The 20889-nt window shown below is 44.0% G+C and overlaps 1 protein-coding gene across 1 annotated transcript; it reads right to left on the bottom strand.

The window, feature by feature from the left end:
* Positions 1 to 566: 566 nt before the first annotated feature.
* On the bottom strand, positions 567 to 20858 carry gnptab (N-acetylglucosamine-1-phosphate transferase subunits alpha and beta). The gene is made up of 21 exons (XM_065951091.1): positions 20588 to 20858; positions 19776 to 19861; positions 19377 to 19496; positions 18954 to 19004; positions 17955 to 18157; positions 15858 to 15922; positions 15560 to 15694; positions 10994 to 11155; positions 10355 to 10534; positions 10081 to 10251; positions 9864 to 9987; positions 9550 to 9765; positions 7597 to 8633; positions 6828 to 7027; positions 6526 to 6745; positions 6316 to 6429; positions 6114 to 6199; positions 5622 to 5720; positions 5382 to 5549; positions 4562 to 4652; positions 567 to 2629 (listed from the first exon to the last, which is right to left on the bottom strand). The coding sequence occupies exons 1-21, from the start codon at positions 20747 to 20749 to the stop codon at positions 2558 to 2560; spliced, it is 3762 nt and encodes a 1253-aa protein (XP_065807163.1). The 5' UTR covers positions 20750 to 20858; the 3' UTR covers positions 567 to 2557.
* Between the last annotated feature and the right edge of the window lie 31 nt (positions 20859 to 20889).

Genomic DNA, 20889 nt, shown 5'->3' on the forward strand with positions numbered 1-20889 from the left:
ATTTAAGGGTTCAAGAAAGGATTTATGACGCACACCCTCATGTACGGAGGCAGTAGCTCTCAGCGCAGCGGCCGTGGGTTCAAATCCGACCTAGGCCCTTTGCTACATGTCATCCCCTCACTCTCTCCTCCTGTCTCAGCTGTCCCAACTAATAAAGGCAAAAAATATCTTTAAAAACTTAAAAATGGAGGATAGGATTCATCAGGTATGAGGAAAAAAGTAGCTATAATTTTTTCTATTTTCCCTTTTGCTAAACTTAAAAGTTTTGCAAGGTCGACTGGTCAGTCACGAGCTAAAAAAAATAAATAAGATGACTCTCAAAAAGACTAAAAAACAAAAGTCATGCTGGCCACAAGACGAGTCCCATCATCTAAGGTCATCGGTTTTCCACTTGGGGTTCGGGTTAGAATATTTAATCGAGTGAAGAATCAGGATATCGATAAACACATTACATTAGAAATCCCTTACCTGATCTTGCTTTTTAAGACGGTCCGTCTCTGCCAACCTGCTGCACCGTGGGAGAGAGAGAGATCTGATCTACATGAACAAAATGACAGAGAACAAAATTACTGAACCCAATCACATTTTATTTCAGTGAGGAGCCGTTGAACTGATGCATTCGGAGGGATTACAGATATGTGAGTCTTTATCGGGTCGCCTGCTGAGTTCACTGTGTCCACGTTGTGACCACACGGAGCGGCGGGTCTCTTCTGTTTTTATCATTATATCAAAAGAACTGTGTGAAACTGTTCAAGAGAAGAGATGTTTGAAGATGCAACACAGGCTGTGTTTACATTCTGGAGCGTTCATCTTCGGACGCATCAGTCACCAGGCTCATCGTCGAGATTAACACAATGAGAATAAGTTACACAACATGCTGAGGGCGTCTGAATTTCAGACAGTAGCGAGCCTGTTGAGTCCCACAGGGACACACGTACAGGTGGCTGTGAGAGCTGGAGCATCACGTACATGCAGCGCCAACAATCAGTTACATCAGTACCACATTGACAACGATCGTTGAGTATCCCCATTTCCCGTTCATGATTATTTTTTATCAAAAGAAAAGTTTGGCAGACAAAGAAAAAAGGAGATAAAGAAAAACGATCCAACGAGCAGGAATGAAGAACGAAGGCACTTCAAGTTCTCATGTTTTGACGACAACAGAGAAAGATACAACAGCTTTTGTAAATATCAGATTTGTCCTATATGAATTATTTCCTCCTTTGTCCTTTAAAATAAAGCAAGCGGAGTAAAAGAAAACAACAAAAAAGTGGGAGGGGCTGTGAGTACCAATTTCTTTGTCGACTCATAAAGTACCGTTTTGTCAGTAAAAGTCAGAAAAATTCTCATCACAGTTTCCGCGCAACCAAAGTTTCCAAAGTCTTTTTCAACAGACCATCTGAAAAAAAAAATAATAATAATCAAAATCTTAACGATATAAAACAGAGAAAAGCTAAAGAAAATTATTATAATCAAGATGTTACCTTCGGCAGCCCTGAGTGGACACACATCACTACGTTTTATTGACTCACATTCCTGTGATTTTGTAACTTCTGGTTGTTTCCTCCAGAGCCGGATAACAGAGCTTCTTTTCCCCCATCATAAAGAACGAGTTCATCTCATTATTTCAGGATTAAAAAAAAGCTTGTCTTCTCGAGATGAGGGGATACTTTTCTGGCAATCTAATAAACAAAACTTGATCGATCCCTGTGATTGGCCAGATAACGATTTCTGTTTGTATAGTGCCTTTTTCAACTTCCCTCATGAGAGATAAACACGTCGAGAAAACAAGAAGTAATGACTTATATTGACAGGACAATGGAGTAAATAAAAAGCATGGATGCTTGTCTCCTTCGGGCTTCCGTAGGGGAGCAGCTGACGTTGGCATTCTTCCCTTGTAAAGTAACTACAAACTACTGGTTCATTTTCAGTAAAGTTCCAGGTGTTTCTGTCAATCCTCAACTTGATCAATCTGTTCATCGTTTGAGTTTTAAACGAGCGTTTGTTAAACTTTCTCCAGGCTTGTTGAACACTAACACACACACACACACACACACACACACATTAGGAGTCCTGACCCGCTGCTGTCAAATGTTTCACACTTTAACAGCACATCAATCAGCAGGCCTGGTGAGGGCAGGACACGAGGCGGGTGGTGCAGTGTGAGGGAGTGTTTGTTTTTCTACTGGTTAAGTGTGGCGGTCGTACAAAAGTCCCCGGCGGAGGAGAAGAAAAAGAAGATTTACAGGCTTCTTCTTTCTGGCTTTCATTCCTTTCAGCGGACAGCCCCATCCATCATCTTCAGGGAAAAAAATAAAATAAAAAAAAGTTTCATCACCATCTCTCTTGAGTCTGTATCCTCCATCTGTGCTGATGCAACACCAACACCTGAGAGGGGAGGAGGGGGGGGGGGGTAGGGCTTCAGATTCCCGTTTCCACCCAGTCCCCCTGGTCCGAATCCTCCTCCAGGATTCTCGACTGATCAGGAGAGAGAAGGGTTGGGGAGGTGGAAGCGCAGTAAGGAGCGAAGAGAGGGTTTTTTTTCCCCCCCCTTCCTTCACACTCGCTCGGGGTTGCTGTCCGTGTTCCCTCGGCGTCTGGGGAACAGCTTTCGTTTGAGCAGAATCAGCTGCAGGGAGAGGAGATGTCATATTTAGAAGCAGCACACAGCTAAGGGGCGGACAAAAAAAGCTTCATGATGCCTGTTGGCAAGAGGAAGACTGGGATAAAAAAAGAGTGAGGAGAGATAAGAAAATGCTGTAATGGCCATACATGTAAACACACTCAAGGAATTTGGCTGAAGGCATACAGTGTCAAATAATAAAGTAGGTTATGTAACAAATTGCTTTTTATACATGAGCCAGAGGGGAATATGATAAAACATATAGCATGCATAGATTTGTGAGAAGAGAAGATCTATATCTTAGAAACCCCAGGTCGCTTACAAATGAATCGACCTCTGGAGGTAATAACAGAGGCGTTACAGGGGTGAGACAGGATCGGTGCAGCCAGCGAGGGAGAACAGCGCGTGTATGTGTGTGCATGTCCCAGTGCCAATGTGTGTGTATGTGAAGCTCCTGCCTTTTCTTTGCATTCCCACAGCACAATGTGTCTTCACAAACTGGGGGTAATGATGTTAGAGCGCTCTGAACAGGGCTTGTAACACTCGCACATAATTGAACAGAAATTCCATGATTTTGGTTTTCGGCACAAAATATATGAACAAGATTACACACAGACTTGTTGGGGTTAGAGGTGCTGGTATGCCAAATAGTTACCTCATAGATTCCTGCAAAATACTGAACTTTAACTGTCAGATAATGAAGACTTCAAACCTTTTGAAACTCTGGAAGCAAAGATAATCTTAGAGGTAGGACAGCGGATCAAAATCCCCTCCCTCAGAATGGACTTTTGATCCCTCTAATCTAAACTGTACAAAGCTCACTCATGTTTCTCTATCTTAACAATTTGGCCGGCGGGACGGCGAGGCTCATGTGGTGCCAGGAGGGAGGACATCAAGAGAGACACTGGACCAGTGTGACATATGCCGAACTGGTACCAGTGGTCCCTGTGGGCGGTTAGGGTGGAAATTCTCCAAAGGTCACTGCAACTGTTAACCTTTGTTTAGATTTCACGGCGGAGAAACTGGAAACCTTTGGATTAAAGATGTGCCTCTCAACCGCTCAATGCCAAACCAAGGTCCAGAAGCTTTTGTCAAACAATTCCTGACTTTGTGTTGAACTCTTTCCAGCACCACATTTGGAGAAAAAAAAACAAAAGGACAGGACGCTTTGAAAGCTCCTGTGAGCGCTTTAATGTTGTGTTGATTTTTGGCGCCCCCTGTGGACAAAGCCATATTTGTTTTTGCTAATTTTATCCTGTAAATATTTAAGAAGAGTCTTGAATAGAAATGTCATCCGACTTCATTTCACGGTCAAACACATCACTCACTGTGAAAAATGTAAACAAAGTGTGTTTCTGCATCGTGCTGTAAGTCGACTCTTCTGACACCTACTCCCCCAGAAGTGCTTTCAGACATTTAAAATCTCTAGAATGAAACAGCCAATCTTGTGAATGATGGTCTTGTTTGCTTTTGAAGGTCACACTAAGGCAACAATATTAATTTCGGCTCCTTTATTAACCAGTGAAAAACTCCACACAGCAGACTCTAAACACTATCCTTGTTTTTAAAGCCTCTGCTTGGGTGTTCTTTTGACTTTCTTGAAGCTTAAAATCTTGACAGGCATACTCAAGTACGTTAGAACCATGTCAACAAAGACAGACAGGGAGGGGGGGGGTCTTCCATTTCTGTGAAGTCAGATATCCTGGCTCAGCAGGTTACACACTTGAGACAGATGCGCATCATAGCTCGAGTGTGAATCATGGAAACGGTGAGGTGTGTGAGGGAATATCCGGCGTGTCCTGATCTGAATGTGTAAACAAAGTGTGTGTGTGTGAGTGTGAGTGTGTGAGTGTGAGTGTGAGTGTGAGTGTGTGTGTGTGTGTGTGTGTGTGTGTGTGCGTGTGTGCGTGTGTGTGGGTTAAGGAGGAAACACCTGACCTGTTCAGCGAAGAACGACATGACGGTGAAGATGACGAGCGTCACGAGGACACAGTGCGTCCAGAACTTCAGCTTGTCTCGATACACTCGCCTGGTAAAAAAAACAAAAAACACATTTTCAGAAACTTCGTCGTTGTCATCCCGTCGAATACAAAACAACAAAACAGGTACAGACATAAAAACAAATAACTCTGGATTGGGTGACAAATATCAGAGGGTGCACGTCTTTAGCTGTGCATTTATGTAACAAGAAGGATACACAGGACAGCAGGGTGACAAGGTGACATCACCCAACACCTTGTGCCTGCTACTTTGCCGACCCTGAGACTGAAGGGGGGGGGGGGGGGGAGATGAAGTGAAGGAGGCCCAGCTATGTGAGGATCTTCTAAGTATCTTACAGCGAGCGACTGATCTGAAGCGGCTCGCTCTAATTTTAAAGTCTCTCGGTGAGGCTGGCATTCTTAAGCTGAAGCCGCTTGAACACAGGGGCAGGATCTCTGACAAAAGCCCTCTAAAGCCCCCCTGAGGGATTCCCACCGCTCCAACCTGGCAACACTCGGTTCTACGTGGCGACGGACACAGATTCCTAACTTCTAAAGATCTGGATTTATGACCTGCTCACGTGCACCAAGGACTCTGGTACAGTGCTGACATGTGTGCATTTCAAACATTTAGAAATAAACTGTCTGCGATTGGATTTTCACCATATTCTGTATATTAAGATTGGCACAGAAAAAGCCGCCTGAGAGTGAAGCCAAAGTATTTAGAGCTCCCCCTGCTGGCCAGCTGCAGTATAGCTCATTAAAAGAAGTCATCCTACCATTCCTGGAGCTCGTCCATATGCAGGAATCTGTTGCGATACTCTCTGGGCAGTTCAAACTGGGACGGCAGCGGGAACATGGACTCGTAAAAGTCTCTCAGCACGGCTTTCACCGTGGCCGCATCCTTGTGGCTGTGGTCGATGTTATCGTTCAGACAGATGAACTTTCTGTTGGGACACGCGGCCGTTAGTCCGGTTTGACAAAGAACATTACATTAGAAGAAACATGATCCTTCCTACCTGGGGTTCTTCCTGATGTCATCCAACTGGCCGACCACATGGGACACGTTTGTCCGCACCATCTTGAAAGCTATCTCCTCCTCTCCCATGATTTCAAACCTGCACAACACAGGCGGTATTAGCAGCAGCAACCAGGAAGTAGGAATTTACTAAATCTATACAACTGTCAAATTCAATAATTCAAGGTTATAGGGAGGACTTGAAGAGGTGAAAAGAGAAAGGACCATCTAATAAATCCAAAGTCTTATTAGATATTTTATCACATCTGTTCAGAAGTCTCATCATTCAGGTTCTGAACTGTGGACCGCCGTGGTATCTACTCTGAAGCAGGAGCTAAGAGGTTCCTCTAAACGGGGTTCTAGGAACTAAAAGTTCTAGATTTGGAAAAACCTGAAAAGAGGGATCGCCCTGGTCGTTATGTATCCAATGTGGACTGTATAAACATCTGTGAGTCTGTGGGAATCCAAATACAGAGCAAGCGTCGGATCTTACTTGTACTTATTCTGGTCTTTGAAGGCTTTGTGGATGCGTTCAGTGATGGGCTTACAGTGCAGGATGAGACCTTTTGTGACAGGAGGCTGTGGATTCAAAAAGTACTGAATATCAGTCCAGTTATTGAGCTTCTCAAACATTTGAATAAACCTTGTTATATGTGATGGATTCAGCAGAAAACGTTTCGTTTGTTCCAGCTCACCATGCTGGGGTCATAATAAGCCTCCTGAGTTGGATTCACCAGGTGGAGCTGGGTCAGGTTAGTCGGTAAAGACTTTGAGCAGTTTATCAACATCTGCTCCAGGCCGGTCAGGTCCTAAAAAAAATGCAACAGCAAGAAGAAATATTACAGAAAGTTAATTAAAAAAACTCCAGAATCAGTGTACATCTGGACACAAGACCCGAGCTCCACCTGGAGGCTGAGAGGCAGGTCGTTAATCCTCGTCGCAAGAGTTCGGATTTCTCTGTCAGAAAGCACGCCCGAGTGGTCGGTGTCGATCTCATCGAACACCTCGGACACGTTGAGCTGCTGCTGGGCGCTCATCAGGAAGTAGAAATAAGAAAAGGCGAACTGCATGTCCTCAGAGTGACGAACACGGTGGGCTGATGTCTTGTCAAACTCCTCGGGGAATCTGAAGAAAAACAAGAAAGAGTTGAAAAAAAAAAACAACTTTGCTGATGACTTTAAAAAACATGAGGAAAAGGCTCACTCACATGTCTTGCAGCTCCTGCATGACGAGCCGGTCGATCATGTGAGGCATGTGCGCGGGGACTTTGCGGGACGTGAACCCAAACTGGCTGTTCAGCAGCTTGTTGACGTAGCGCAGCGAGTCGGCAAAAGTGTCCCGCAGCCTTCTAGCAGCGGCGGCACCGTCGGCTTCATACGACAGTTCTCTTTGCAGACGCTCCCCCTCCTAGAGACACGAAGAGAGTCATAATTAAAGCTCCTGAAGATGCTGCGAGGTGAAACAAATCGATTTACAGGAACAGCCTTCATTTATTATTAATAATAATAATACATTTTCTTTAAAGGCGCCTTTCAAAACTCTCATGGTCACCTTACAGAGCAGAGATAAAAACAACAAAGTAACAACACAACGATAAAATTAACATTAAAAACACAAAAAACACAAATGTACAGGATGTAGAGGAGTTATGAGAGCGGGTGGAGAATGATCAGACTGAATAAGCCCGTTTAAAAAGATTTTGAGATGAGATTTGAAAATGGAGAGCGAGTCGATATTACGGATTTGTGGTGGGAGGGAGTTCCATGTAAAAAAAAAGACTTGATGAGAGATACATGTGACTGTTAAAATAGAGCAGGATATGATTTTGGGTTAAAAACACACACAGAGGACGGGAATCAGCAAAAAAAAGATAAAAAGGTACCACATTGTCCACAGCTTTAGCCAAATCAACACAAACCAAAACAAAGCTCCTCACAGGAAGAGCCAGGAAAGAAAAGTGAAAAATCCCGCCGTACCTCAAGCAGCTCTTGGAAGTATTTCCTCCTCTCCCACGGCAGGAAGCCTCTGTCCGCGGAGACGAAGTGTTGGAGTCTCCTCATGACCGGACCTCCTCCTCCTCCAGGAGCAGCAGCAGCAGCGTCCGCCGGTTCTGCCTGATTCTCCGCGCTCTTGCCTTTTGAAATGCTGCCCAGCAGTTTGGAAATAGCCGGCCGCTCGATTGCAGTGTTCAGTTTGTATTGTTTGGGGGTTACGGGGTCGTTCATGTGCTGGTCATCGATGTGGAGCGGGATGAGAGGAGTGACAGTTTGCTTCTTCACAGCGTCTTCATTGTTTCCAGTTTGCGGCTGTTTTCCTTCCAATCGCTCTCCCTCTAAGTCTTTATGCGGCTGTGCCTTGACTTTTGCCGCACTTCTGTTTTCTGGAGGTGGATCTTTTGCCTCCGGCTGTTTTTCATACACTTTTAAAATTTCCGCCTTAGTGAGGTTATAACCCTTCATTGTGATGTCACCGATCAGAAGCCTCTCCTCCAGTTTCTGCAGCTCTCTGCGCACCGCAGCAGGGAGCAGCGACACGTTCAGCGCCGGAACTTCTATGACAACTTCAGGGTCACCGGGCTGCCTCTTCAGGACCTTGGGACCCCGCTTGTGCTCGGGAACGTCCGAGAACGGAAACACGGGCTCCGGCGTCGGGGTGGGCGTCGGCTCTTTGCCCGCGTCTTTGCTCTTCGCCTGGGAGACGTTAGCCTGAGGTACGGCGCGGGTGTCGACGGCGACGGTGAAGCTCATCGAGAACTCCGTGTCGTCTTCTCTCTGGAAGGTGAGGTTGTACTGGATCTGCGAGGCGTTGTGGCCCGAGTGGAGGAGCAGGTGGATGGTCCTCCACTTGTTGGCGACGGAGGTGTGGCGTACGGCGCCGCTGTCGCTGACGTGGGCCTCGGACACTCGGCGCGCTAGTTTGGCGAAGCTGAAATACGGCCGCGTCTCGCCAACTGGGAGGGTGTAGAGGCTCTGATTCTTCAGCAGGGTCACCCGGTGCAGCTCGCCAAAGTGCTCTGTCACAGAAATATGTTCAGGTTAGGAATGACGCTTACAATATTCAAACTCTTTTTGTTATTAACAAACAAATCCTATTATAAGATCAAAACCAAAAAGTAATTTAGAGCCTGAGATCGGGTGTTTGAGCTTTTCAGTGAAATGGATAGTGGGTTTATTTCAGCCGTGGATTAATCCTCATTTGGAGCAATAGTGAGAATAGTGCATGTTGGGCAGAGTCAAAAGAAACCATGGACATTAGGGAACATGTCACTCAGTGTAGCTGTGTTTCAAGCTGCTATATTTTAAATGGTTTTTGAATAATAATGGAGCTCAGCGGGCCCAAAGAAAAAAGACTTTAACCTGACGTCTCTCAAATTGTGTATTTTGGGAACTTTTACTCACACATGCATAAAACTGCAGAGTAAGCAGCATGTGTGTACGCAAACGTTTTTTCCCCCCTGACCATTACCCAGACTTTCTTCTGCAAGTAAACATTCAGCGCTAAGTGAGAACGCGGTGGGAAATATTGAGGGGAAATTCACTGCGAGCGTGCCGGAGGGGGGAGGGGACGGCTTTTATATCCTGCAACTGGCCGTGAATTTGTTGAACTGCATATAGCATATATGATATAAAGGCCCACTCTTTTTTATATCATGTCCTACCTCCTGAGACCCGCCCCCACCCCCTCGCCCATAAGGGATGGCCTCCTGCTGTGAGGGACATGTGTGGAAAAAGCAACTCCGGAAGATTTTTAAGGGCAGCCTTCTTGAAATTTCTCGAGAGTGCATGTGTGAAAACGGCTTCATTTCTTGGTTTTAATATCATTTTTGGGACTTTCTGATTTAGTAACATTGTTGGGGCTTTCACTGACATGTTTTTTTATTACAAAGCTACTGAGGGAAGAAGATATCAACATGTTTTAAGTGGACTTACCCGTGCCACAGTCTCCCACATCATACCCACAGGTGAGAACATTGCAGGCTTGGTCACAGAACTTGTCCGCGAGCCAGGAGTTAGCGCAGCCTTGATTACAGTACGACGTCCCTCCTAGACCTCCTAGACCCCCTGCAAACTGCCACACCTGTCCACCAGCTCCACCCGGCCCCCCGCCACCAACCCCAGCTGCAAAGCGACTGTTCCCTGCGGCACCTGTCAGAGAGAAAAAAAAAAAACGAGCGTCTAAGATGTGAAGTAAACAAATGAGCTTGTTTATACAGAAGAGGTGATGCGGTTGATGATGTCATTACCATGGCAGTCTCCACCGTCCCAGTCACAGGCAGAGTTGTTGCAGGCTTTGTCACAGTACCCGTCTTTGATCCAGGATCCGGGGCAGCCCTCAGCACAGTTTGGGACAGGCCAGGTAAGATACACCTGTAAGGAAGTGAGGAAAGTACGGGTTAATGATCCCTTTTGGAGCCCTCAAAAGAACCCAGAATGAGGGGTTTTGGCGTTGCATTTTCACACCTTCTGTCCTTTGGAGTGGCTGTAGAAGTCATCCGGCCAGACCTCCTTACCGAACATCACGTCGTCGTTGAGGTAAATGAACTTTTGGGAGAGCCCCGGGATGCGGTGGATGTGGGTCTCGATGGCAGGCGAGCTGAAAGTGGGAAGGTGGCTGTGGTTCTGGAAGACATCCTGGAAGTCAGAAATGAAAAAATGAGAAATGATGCTGTTTTTTAAGAGCTAATTTAAAAGTCCCAAAGCCTTTAAAAAGACGTTTGTATAACAGAGATGTAACCTGGTGCGTGATGACCGTCACTCTGGGGTTATCCAGGTTTAGCCACGAGGGAATCTGCCCGTTGGTTACTATGAAGATGTGTCGCACCCAGGGGGCGTGTCTCTCCACAGAGCGCAGCGAGTAGCGGAGCTCTTCGTTGTCTTCAAATCGACTGGCGGACACATCTTCATCCTGTTTGGACTGGAGTCAAGAATGAACATTTGCACTGTGTCTCTACCTCGCACTGTAGGGACTCTAACAACATGTTCTTGTTTACGTGTCACAGAGAGGACTTCTGATCCCACACACACACACTTACACAGTTTGCTATTCTTGTGGGGACTTCAACGACACAGAAGTTCTTGTTTGCCTAGCATTGTGTGGACCTTTTAAAACACACACTTTCTGGTTTACAGACAGTGCGGGGACCTTAACTGACACACACGTTCTGGTTTACCCATCGTTTTGGGAGCTTTACTCCAAAATAGTTTCTGTTTTGCCTATCACTGTGGGGACATAAAAACCGCACACAACTTCTGGTTTACCTATCATTGTGGGGCCTTTGAGCCACACACTGACACACACACACATTCAGTAGGTCGCTGACACTGCCAGGATTATTATTTAATAACGGTAAGCGATAATAAGAGCGTGTCATACCTGTGAGATGGCAGTGAGGTCCCAGAACAAGTAGGCAGGGCTGATGGTTAACTCTTTTCCATCCAGGGTCAGGTTCTTCTTCGCCTGCTGGGTCAGGTCGGTGAAGTCCTGCGGGGTTTTCAGGTGAAGCAGGGCGATGCTGGCCTCAGAGTACAACTCAAACTGAGGGACAAATAAAAAAATAAAACATGAGTGTGTTAATTGCTTGATAGAAAACTCAAGTAATTTTCCCTTTATTTGAGATGTTGGACTTACAGGAGACAGCTTCAATAAAAATAAGAATAAAAACGGGCGCTGGTGAAGTTTTTGAAGATTCCCCGACTTTCTAAAGAAGTTCTAAATATGGGGTTAATCTCCAACAGGCTGAATACTACATTTCCCATAATGCAACTCATTATCCACTTTTTTTTTTTTTTTTTTTATGCATTTAACCAGGAAAGCCTTTTTGAGGTTTTATAAGAGTGTCCTGGCCAAAAGGTAAACACACTAAAATGTTGAGTTTGTGATACAACTCTTGACCTTCAGTATGACCCAGATTGCTTCTAATGTTCGTTTCTAAGCCTAAAGTTCAAGCTCCCATCAGCAGATATCATCTCGTCTGCGTGTAGTTAGCCCACCATCGTCTGCATGAGAAAAAAGAAGCCACGTTCAATACACTGTGGGAACGTCTGAAACACCAACTTCTCAGGGTTTAAGTCACTTTTTTAGGGACGTGGATCAGCCGCGGTGCCAAGCTTGTGACAGAAACCTTAGGTCGATCATTGAGCCCAGACGATGTCAACCTTTGGTCCTGCAGCAAAGAGAGGGCATATCCAGCTATGATGCTCGTGTGGAGGCATGCACTGGCTGCTGAAGCACAGGAGTTCATGTGTGTGTGTGTTTGTGTGTTTATGTGTTTGTGTGAGAAGAAGTGAGAGTTTGAATATTTCTGTGATGTCATTTTCTCCATGGAGGTCACATGAGAGTGGCTCCCTGTCTAAAGCCAGGACTGCTATGTGAAGCATTGGTGGACTGTGTGTTGTGTATGTGTATGTGTATGTGTGTGTGTGTGTGTGTGTGTGTGTGTGTGTGTGTGTGTGTGTGTGTGTGTGTGTGTGTGTGTGTGTGTGTGTGTGTGTGTGTGTGTGTGTGTGTGTGTGTGTGTGTGTGTGTGTGTGTGATGCATGAGAGAGAGAGAGAATCCCCTGGCCTTGCCCATTTCAAACCATCTGCCCCTGCCTCTCTCTCATCTTTTAAACTGTAAGCCTGCCAGGAAAAGACTCACCCCATCGCAACCCCCCCCATCATCCAAAAATGAACCCAAGCACGAGCTGTGCCTCCACTCGGTCGTTTTTTGTTTTTAGGTGAGGAGGATTAGCTGTGTCTTATGAACCCAGCGGGGAGCAGCCAGGAGACAGCAAGCCGGGGATCACATTGCTCCTCTTTGTTATAGCTCTCTTTATAGTCCTGATAATGCTCGAACACATGCACACAGAGCAGAGGTGTGCGGTGGCCTCACACAGGCACGTGGCCTTATTAACCGCTAGAAAGAGTAAACAACTATACCCCCCCCCCCCCCCAAACATGACATCAGGCTGATGTCATAAATAATCTGATAAAACTTCACAGATCATAGTTACAGGTAACGAGGATGAACTGACGATATGTGTTAAATACTAAGTGCAGTGTTGATTTTGGCGCCCCCCTGTGGACAAAGCAGTACATCTTCTACATTTCACTTAGCGGACGCTTTTATCCAAAGCGACGTACATCAGAGAGTAAGAACAACACAAGCAAGGATTAAGAGAGGAGGAGACGACGTCAGGAAGTGCAAACGAACAGCTTCAGACGCTCAGAAGAAAGTATCGTTGCATCTGTCCCTCCTTTCAAACTGCATGATATTATTACATTCTCTGACAAGGCAAAAGAAATTGACTGTCCCTTTAACTCTGCCCGCAACTTTTAAAAGAAGAAATAACACCTCCTTCCTCTTACAATTGAATACCTATTTCTGCTGAGTTTGTTTGCCAAAGCGTAAAGCGAAGCGGTTTGTTAACTTTAAACGACCTCGCTTTTCAAGCAGCATAAAAAGAATCTGAAACAGTATGTGAGGCATCAGGACACGAGGAGAGAAAGAGCACCAGGCAGCAGCACATGAACATGTCCCGTGTGAGTTTGACTTTAGTCACGTCCTAATCTGTGGTCACTGTGGCTTTGTGTGTGACTGCAGAGACAACAGAATGCATAACCACTGTAGAAAATAATTGCGATGATACTCTGGGTAAACCAATTCATTCAGCGCTGAGTGATGTTTTTCAGCAGATGGATGGAGATGTTTGGGTGGTGCCGCTGACCGCAGAATCTGTGTACATACAACAACACACGTTTAAACCCGTCAGCAGGGCTCGTACCCAAATCAAGTGAACGGCAGGACTCTGCGGGGCGGCGGTCCGGGCAGGTGATCGAGGTTGTGGGGCAGCTTTCATCACCATGGCGCTCGCTCCAACACCGGCTATAAATACCGACCGCTCTCTCACCGCTGAACCTCTCCCTCCACACTATGCACATCATCCCTCTTTCACAGAATCCGCCCAGCGACACCAGGAAACACCTTGAAATCCAAACTGTGCATTGTGTGGGGGCATGTGTACCTAGAAATCCCTCCATCCAAACACACACACACACACACACACAAACACAAACACACACACACTTTCCATCCCTCACAGACTCACATGTCTCAGAATCACGTCTTCTTTATCACACACATTTTACTTTAATCCTCTTTTCTGGAGTTTTCCACAAAAAGTCAAAAATGGATTCCAGCAGGTGAGGAGAGAAACACACACACACACCACACCACACACACCACACACACACACACACACCACACACACCACACACACCACACACACACACGGTGGAAGGAGGGCGTGTCCAAGAGTGCAGGGAAGGTCAGTCAAATCCTTGTGACCTTTCAGCGTGCCGGCTGGCGCCACGCCACCCCCAAACAGTTGTTCTACTGTTAACCCCCGCACCGCCAGCTAAGGTTACAGCCCTGAATGCCGCCCGTTATTATCACAAGACCTGCCTGGCTTCAGCGCACTCAGCGGAGACCTGGAGACGGGCACAGGGACGGACGGGACAACTGGGTGTGATGATGATATGTAGGTTAAACACTGTTAACCTGCATGTCATCATGAGCAGAGAGTCTGTCTGCCCTCAGGCTGCTTCATCACCTGTCTGTGCTCACACTCCTTCATTATGAAGAGCAGCCTTTTCTGCAACGGCACACTTTGAAATACAAAATTGCACATGACCCCATGAACTGTGAGGGGGAGCGGGGGGGGGGCATCTTCTTTAGATACATTAGAAGAAACACAAACGTATTCATTGTGGGTTACATATCAGTGTATTACATAATTATTAGTATTACTGTTATGTAATTCTAACCACTCAGAGTATTATTTATTCTCCAATTAACTGTTCACACACACACAGACACACACACACCTCAAAAGAACAGCACAACAGAAGCAGGATGAAGGGAATTTGGAGATTTTTTTGCAAAATAAAAACATCTTAAACTGATTCTATTGATCCACTAATGTATTAACAGTCTTATTATCCAGATTCAGACGACTTCATGAAACCTAAAGGGCAATAATTCAACATTTAGCCGTACAGTAAACTCAGGTTTTAAGGACTTTGACTTGAGGACATTTTATTTTCCGTCCCCCCTGAAGAGCTCAGCGACTCTGTAACACCTCTGTGTTGTATTTAGTGAAGACAAAAGAAGTTATCTAATCAGCCGCTCATTAATTCTAATCAGCCATGTGAGTGTATTATTGGAAGACGGGACAAACGGATGACTCACGGCGGCCGTCCTGCACCGTGTGCCTGGGGGAGACGGGGTCACTCCGCTCGGTTTTGTTTTCTTTGATTATTTCAGAGTAATCCGCCCTCGTTAGTGGCATTCCTCGCTCTCAAAATATAAAGCAGAGTTCTGATCAGGGAAAATTATTAGATACACAAGACGCCGGCCCGCCGAGCTAAACAGAGGCCACTTCATCCACATCGCAGCATAACTGATGAAAATAGAAGACGGACGCGTTTAGCAGGACAGTCGGACCTCCTCTCCAAGGAGGATTTGACATTTGGATCTGATGCTAATAGGATTTATAAAAAGATCTAAAAACCTCTATTGTGCACACAGGAATATAAAGTGGAGGTGTGGTGGTAATTATGATCAGAGCGACACCTGGTGGCAAAGACAGGTCTAATAAAGTGTCCTCAATACTTCCTCACTGACAACTTCTTTAACAAACATTCCTCTACTTTTAAGTGGGTAAAACAGTCAACAACCGAAAGCTAAAAGTCAAACATGTATTCACTGTGCAGCTCTGCCCCCTGCTGGTTTGTCACTGTAAGTGTCTGTCTCATCAAACACCTCGAACCAACAACAAAAAGAAGGTGCTAAACATTTTTTTTATTTTTTTTTTACTTGATCGGGACGTTTAAGTTATTAGTAATGATTTTTTGTAAACCATGGCATCCAGGGAAATAAAATAAGACCGTGTGGTTCACCTCTTTGATCTTGCTGGTGATGACAGACGGCAGTTTGACTCTCAGCTGCTCCGTCTCTTTAATGGACGCCGGGAAGCCGCTCAGATAGGCCAGAGACTGCATCCTGATCAGACCCGGAGCTTCTTTATCCGTCGTCTGCAAAAACACACACACACACACACATCAGTCATCCTCAGTTACACACTCCGGTGTTTGAATGAACTCAGCGCTGTGTCGTCGTGGAGTCTCATTAAGACAGCTGAGGGGCTCATTGGTAGAACACTTAGAAAGAGGAGAAGAGGAGGATATGTAAACTCACCAGGTAACATCTGGAGGCAGAGAACTTCTGCTCCTCTTTAGACACGTCTGTGTAAGCTTTATCAGCTGTAAAGGACGATAAATAAAGAGCGGGCATTAGGATTAAACAAGGATAGAAAGATGTAGTGCTACAGATGAAAGGACCAGTGTGTGATGGAGGGAGATCTTCTAGCTGAGGAAAATATTATATCCATAATAATGTGTCTATTTGGGATAAATCACCTAAAATCTGGAGTATTGGGTTTTTACCCTAGCACTTATATTTGACTGGTGGGGTAAAAGGGGTGTGTCCTGTTTAATGTCCATGTTTCTGGCCTCGGAGCCGTCTTTCTACATGTTATACTTTCGTTCTTATGGTTTTCATTCTCCTCCAATGTTTGTCCTGAAAGCCTTGAGAGTGTGGTTTTAATTAACGTTTACTCACTGCTACTCACTAGTGCTCAAACCAGACGAACCAGAACAACGAGAGAAACTGTGGTTGGACCGAAGATTCAATAAAAAGTCAAACACTGAACAGAGGCTTCGTTTGTTCTTTATCAGTTTGTAGAGCTCATCCTGCATCATGATTCAGTTTGATGCTTTACTCTGTGTTTCTCAAATTCAAAGGAGTTTTAGGGACACATTAAGAGGGGGGGGCGGGGCCTGAGATTTGGAGTTTAAGTCATAAATTTCCAAGAATAAAGTATTAAATTTACAAGAATAAAGTCGTAAATTTCCAAAATAAAGTATTACATTAACAAGACTAAATTAGTAAATTTAGAAAAATAAAAGTGTAAATTTACAAGACTAAAATATAAAATTTACAAGAATAAAGTATTACATTTACAAGAATAAAGTATAACATTTACAAGAATAAAATATAAAATTTACAAGAATAAAGTATTAAATTTATAATAATAAAATATTAAATTTACACGAATAAAGTCGTAAATTTCCAAAATAAAGTATTACATTAACAAGACTAAATTAGTAAATTTAGAAAAATAAAAGTGTAAATTTACAAGAATAAAATATAAAATTTACAAGAATAAAGTATTACATTTACAAGAATAAATTAGTAAATTTACAAGAATAAAGTCGTAAATTTCCAAAATAAAGTATTACATTAACAAGACTAAATTAGTAAATTTACAAGAATAAAAGCGTAAATTTACAAGAATAAAGTATTCAATTTACAACGCTAAATTCGTAAATTTAGGTCATTTTTAGTCTATAGTTAAATCAGTAGAGCAGAAGCTGCCTGAAAGTGAGGAATGTGGAGCATCTTGTGAAGTTATACTTTAGTAAAGGTTTCACAAATAAGAAATCTGACTTAGAGGAAATGGAAATCATTTTAACCATAGACTCATTTAAATCGATTCCGACTTTAATCTGGAAACTTTTGATTTTTTTCATCTCTAACGTGGCCCTAATCCTCCGTCACACTCTAACTTGTCATTTAGCTATTTTCTCTTTCTGTCTCCAGCATGTTCAGGTTTTATATTACTGTGAGTTTATTCACTTTCTGTTTTAATATTTTAACTTGAAGTCTGGATTTTTGCTGTTTCAGGGACAGTGTGTCTAACAGACTTCACCTCGGATGACCTTAAACAGAAACATGTGTTTAACCCTTCACTTAAAGAGCCTCATCGTTAAGTCCTAATTATTTCATTTGTTCTTTTTTCATCTTTTTGTGTGAGTTTATTTTGTTGACTTTGAACATTATACTGTTTCATTATTGCAAATAAAATGAAATAAATGATTTGATCTGTGCACTTCAGGCAGATTGTTTGTATAAAAACTCTTCTATAAATAAAGTTGTTGTTAATAATGAAACCTTGCTTCTTCATGTTTTCCCTCCATGCTGCAGCTGTTACTTCTAATGTTGAATTCTTGCCCCCACACTGCAGAATTCCCACGCTCTGGTTATTCATTACTCATTAATCAAACTAAATATTTTCTACTGTAAATACTTTGTTCCTATCTTTGGGATCATGTGTGTTCAGCTACCTGCCCTTTTAAAGCTCACATGCTGCTGCCTAACGTCGCCTTCTCTTCATTGTTTATCTCATTTGACACTAATTCATTCGCATGTGTGTGTTTTTTTTTTATGTTTTACCGTCAGCCTGCAAATGGAAGACGACCACCGAGGCGGCGGTGGACGGTTGGAAAGGTTTGTTCATCAGCAGTAGCTCTTTGGCGTTGGAGAAGGCGGGAGAGAGCGTCGGCAGCTCTTTGAGCGTGACGTTGGCTGGCAGCGCGGGATCCAGGGCCAGCATGGGCGCCAAGATGCAGTGAGACAGCAGGCATTCTGGTTTAACACTAAAAATAACATCACAAGCAGAGAGAGAGAGAGAATTCATCATTTCATTTCTCCTCTACCTCACAGGACCACCTTCTCTCACATGAGGGGGGGGTTTGTGTTGCTAAAAAAAAAAAAAAAAACCTCAAACATGAGCGAGAAATGAGTCATGTTAACACGTTAAGCGGACGCGGCTTCCTCTGTGGAAATGTGTCTGCTGTGAGTCATGAGAGCGCTGTGGTGGTCAACGCAGGAAATACCAAACCTGAAGTCTCCTCTGCAGCTGATCTTTTCAGTCAGTGCAAACAATCGAAACTTTTTTCCAAGATGCTAGCTTTGTCTTTAAAGACGACAGACACACAAGTTCTACACTAAGTTTATGAAATCTGGATTTTCTTGTTTCCTAATATCCATCTTCTTCCACTTGCTGAGAAATGTTTTTTTCCAATTCTGATTCTTCTTTAGCATCAAACAAACAAAGCCCCCCCCCCCCCCCCTCTCTAATTTCTCAAACTGCAAGATAAGAGCGCAAGTCTTTTTTCTTGTGGTAAAACCTTCCTCAACTTCCTATTTCAACAGCTGTTTGAGTGCTCTTACACTGCCGACTCTCTGTTTGACTGCAATGTGTTGCAGAGGTCCTGACAGACGCAGAAGAGACCTCTAAACACTTAGTGACCATGGAGATTTGTTTGCATGGTCTGGCACCTTCTCTGCTGTGTATTATATTCCACGCTACCTTTTAAATTTATGTTCCAACTTTCTTTTTACCCGAAAAACAAAAAAAAATCTTAACACACAAAACATCTTGGGACTCACCTGTCTTTTGGCACTTCAGTCGTCTCACTTGCATTTTTCCCCAGACGTTCCCTGTGCGCAGAAAAACAGATCATTCAGATTATTTTTGATTATAAAATGTGCACGGTTACAACACTGCGAAGCACCATGCTTCAGGGAGACAGCAACAAGATCAGATTAGATAAGATATGTTTCTCCATATAATATCCAGAGGAAAGAAGAGTGAGTGATTCATCTGAGATATTCTAACCTTTGCTCTTAGTTTTTCCGGAGCCGTGTCTGAACAAGTCAACCCGAGTGAGACTGATCATGCTACAGCTGCAGCTTTGTGAAAACTAGAGGTACTCGAGGTGTTTTTTTTCCCCTCCATGAACAAACACTTTGTAAGCAAATAAGCCTCACTGTTCCACTTCTGTTGCACAAACAGCGAGAGCCACAAAATACCTCAGAGCTCTTTGTTCCTCCTCCAGTTGCTCTTTGACCCCCTTCAGTTCCTTCAGCAGAGCCGTGTCTGTGCCGTTCACCCATGTGTACACCACGTCAATGGGCATGGGCAGACAGAGCCTACGAAAAAGGAACAACACAAGCATCACACAAGACAGCACTCAAACTGCAAAGCCGTGACCCCGTCACCATCCCCGGCCCGCCATAAAACTTTCCTCTAGTCTGGATACGAGTTTTGCTCATGCATGGTTACACCTCCAGTCCAGTTCTTTTTAGATTTCTCTCAAGGGAAGGTAAACAGTCTTAAGTGGTGTGGGAGAAGGCTTCTGCAGAAAGTGGGCACAGTTTTTTTTTTGTGGTAATTTCAAGGCAGTGTTTATTAGACGCTTAATTGCTCACCTGCTTTGGAATGATTTCCCACCGACATTGTCTCTATAAGAGTCAAACAGCACATGGTACTGGTCCCGACTCCACTCCACCACCACCTGAACAAAGAGAAAGGGACACTAAATGATGCAAACCCAGTGACACCCCCCCTCCTCCCCTTTAAGATCCACAATCAGAAACAGGGCAGTTTCCTTATACAGGTGAACACCGTCAGACTATTCAATAAACTTTAGACACAGCTCTTTAATTTAATAAAGAAAATACACTCAAATAAATATTTTTTAAAAATGATAATGACGTCCAAACTGAAGTCAACACTGTGCTTGTTTTGTCCCAAACAGAAACTATTTTCTATTATAGTATTTTTTTTTATTTAACTGATGTAAATATGTTTGATTTTTAATTATTATATTCATGTTTTCTTGAGCTGCTGTAACACAAAAATGTAAATAAAAGTTTATCTTTATCTTTAAACTGGTACATTAAGACGATTTAGGTCTGTCATTTCGCAAACAATGAGGAAACAACTTAAAGAAATTTGAGGTTTTTAAATCAAAAGGCGGATAAGTAAGTGTTTTATTTTCATGCCGAATTATTAAGCATACCGTAGTTATTGATAAATCCTTTCAACTAAGAATCTAAAGAAACATTGAGGTGTGTTTGCAGGTATTTGATTTTTAAAGAGCCCGTTTTCTGAGAGGACTCTGGTTGGACTATGAAGGCAATACTTAAAACAGCTGCAAAAAACAACTACTGTCAGCTAAGTAAACAACCAAACTAGCAGGCAGAAAGTGAGCAGAGTTAAGGAAGAAGAAGGACCTCACCTCTCCAAACTGAAAGGCGGAAACTATCATGAGTACGAGCCCCCCAAAGCAGAGGTAGAGCCCGTATCTGTGGGACAGACAGGTGTACGTCTGCCTCTGCAGGAGCTTCAGCACCGAGTTGACGACTACCATGGTTCTCCTCGGCGAAGCATAGCGACGCATTCATTCAAAAGAATCGCACAAAGAAAGTAAACATCGCCAGCGACCCGACTGCGTCAGCTGACCACCAGCCTCGACTGCATGACACATGACAACCATACATTACACGCTTCTTCGGCGGTGGTGACGCCGCTTCAGCCCGG

The sequence above is a fragment of the Labrus bergylta genome, chromosome 23, assembly GCF_963930695.1.
Source record: "Labrus bergylta chromosome 23, fLabBer1.1, whole genome shotgun sequence".
Taxonomy (NCBI): domain Eukaryota; kingdom Metazoa; phylum Chordata; class Actinopteri; order Labriformes; family Labridae; genus Labrus; species Labrus bergylta.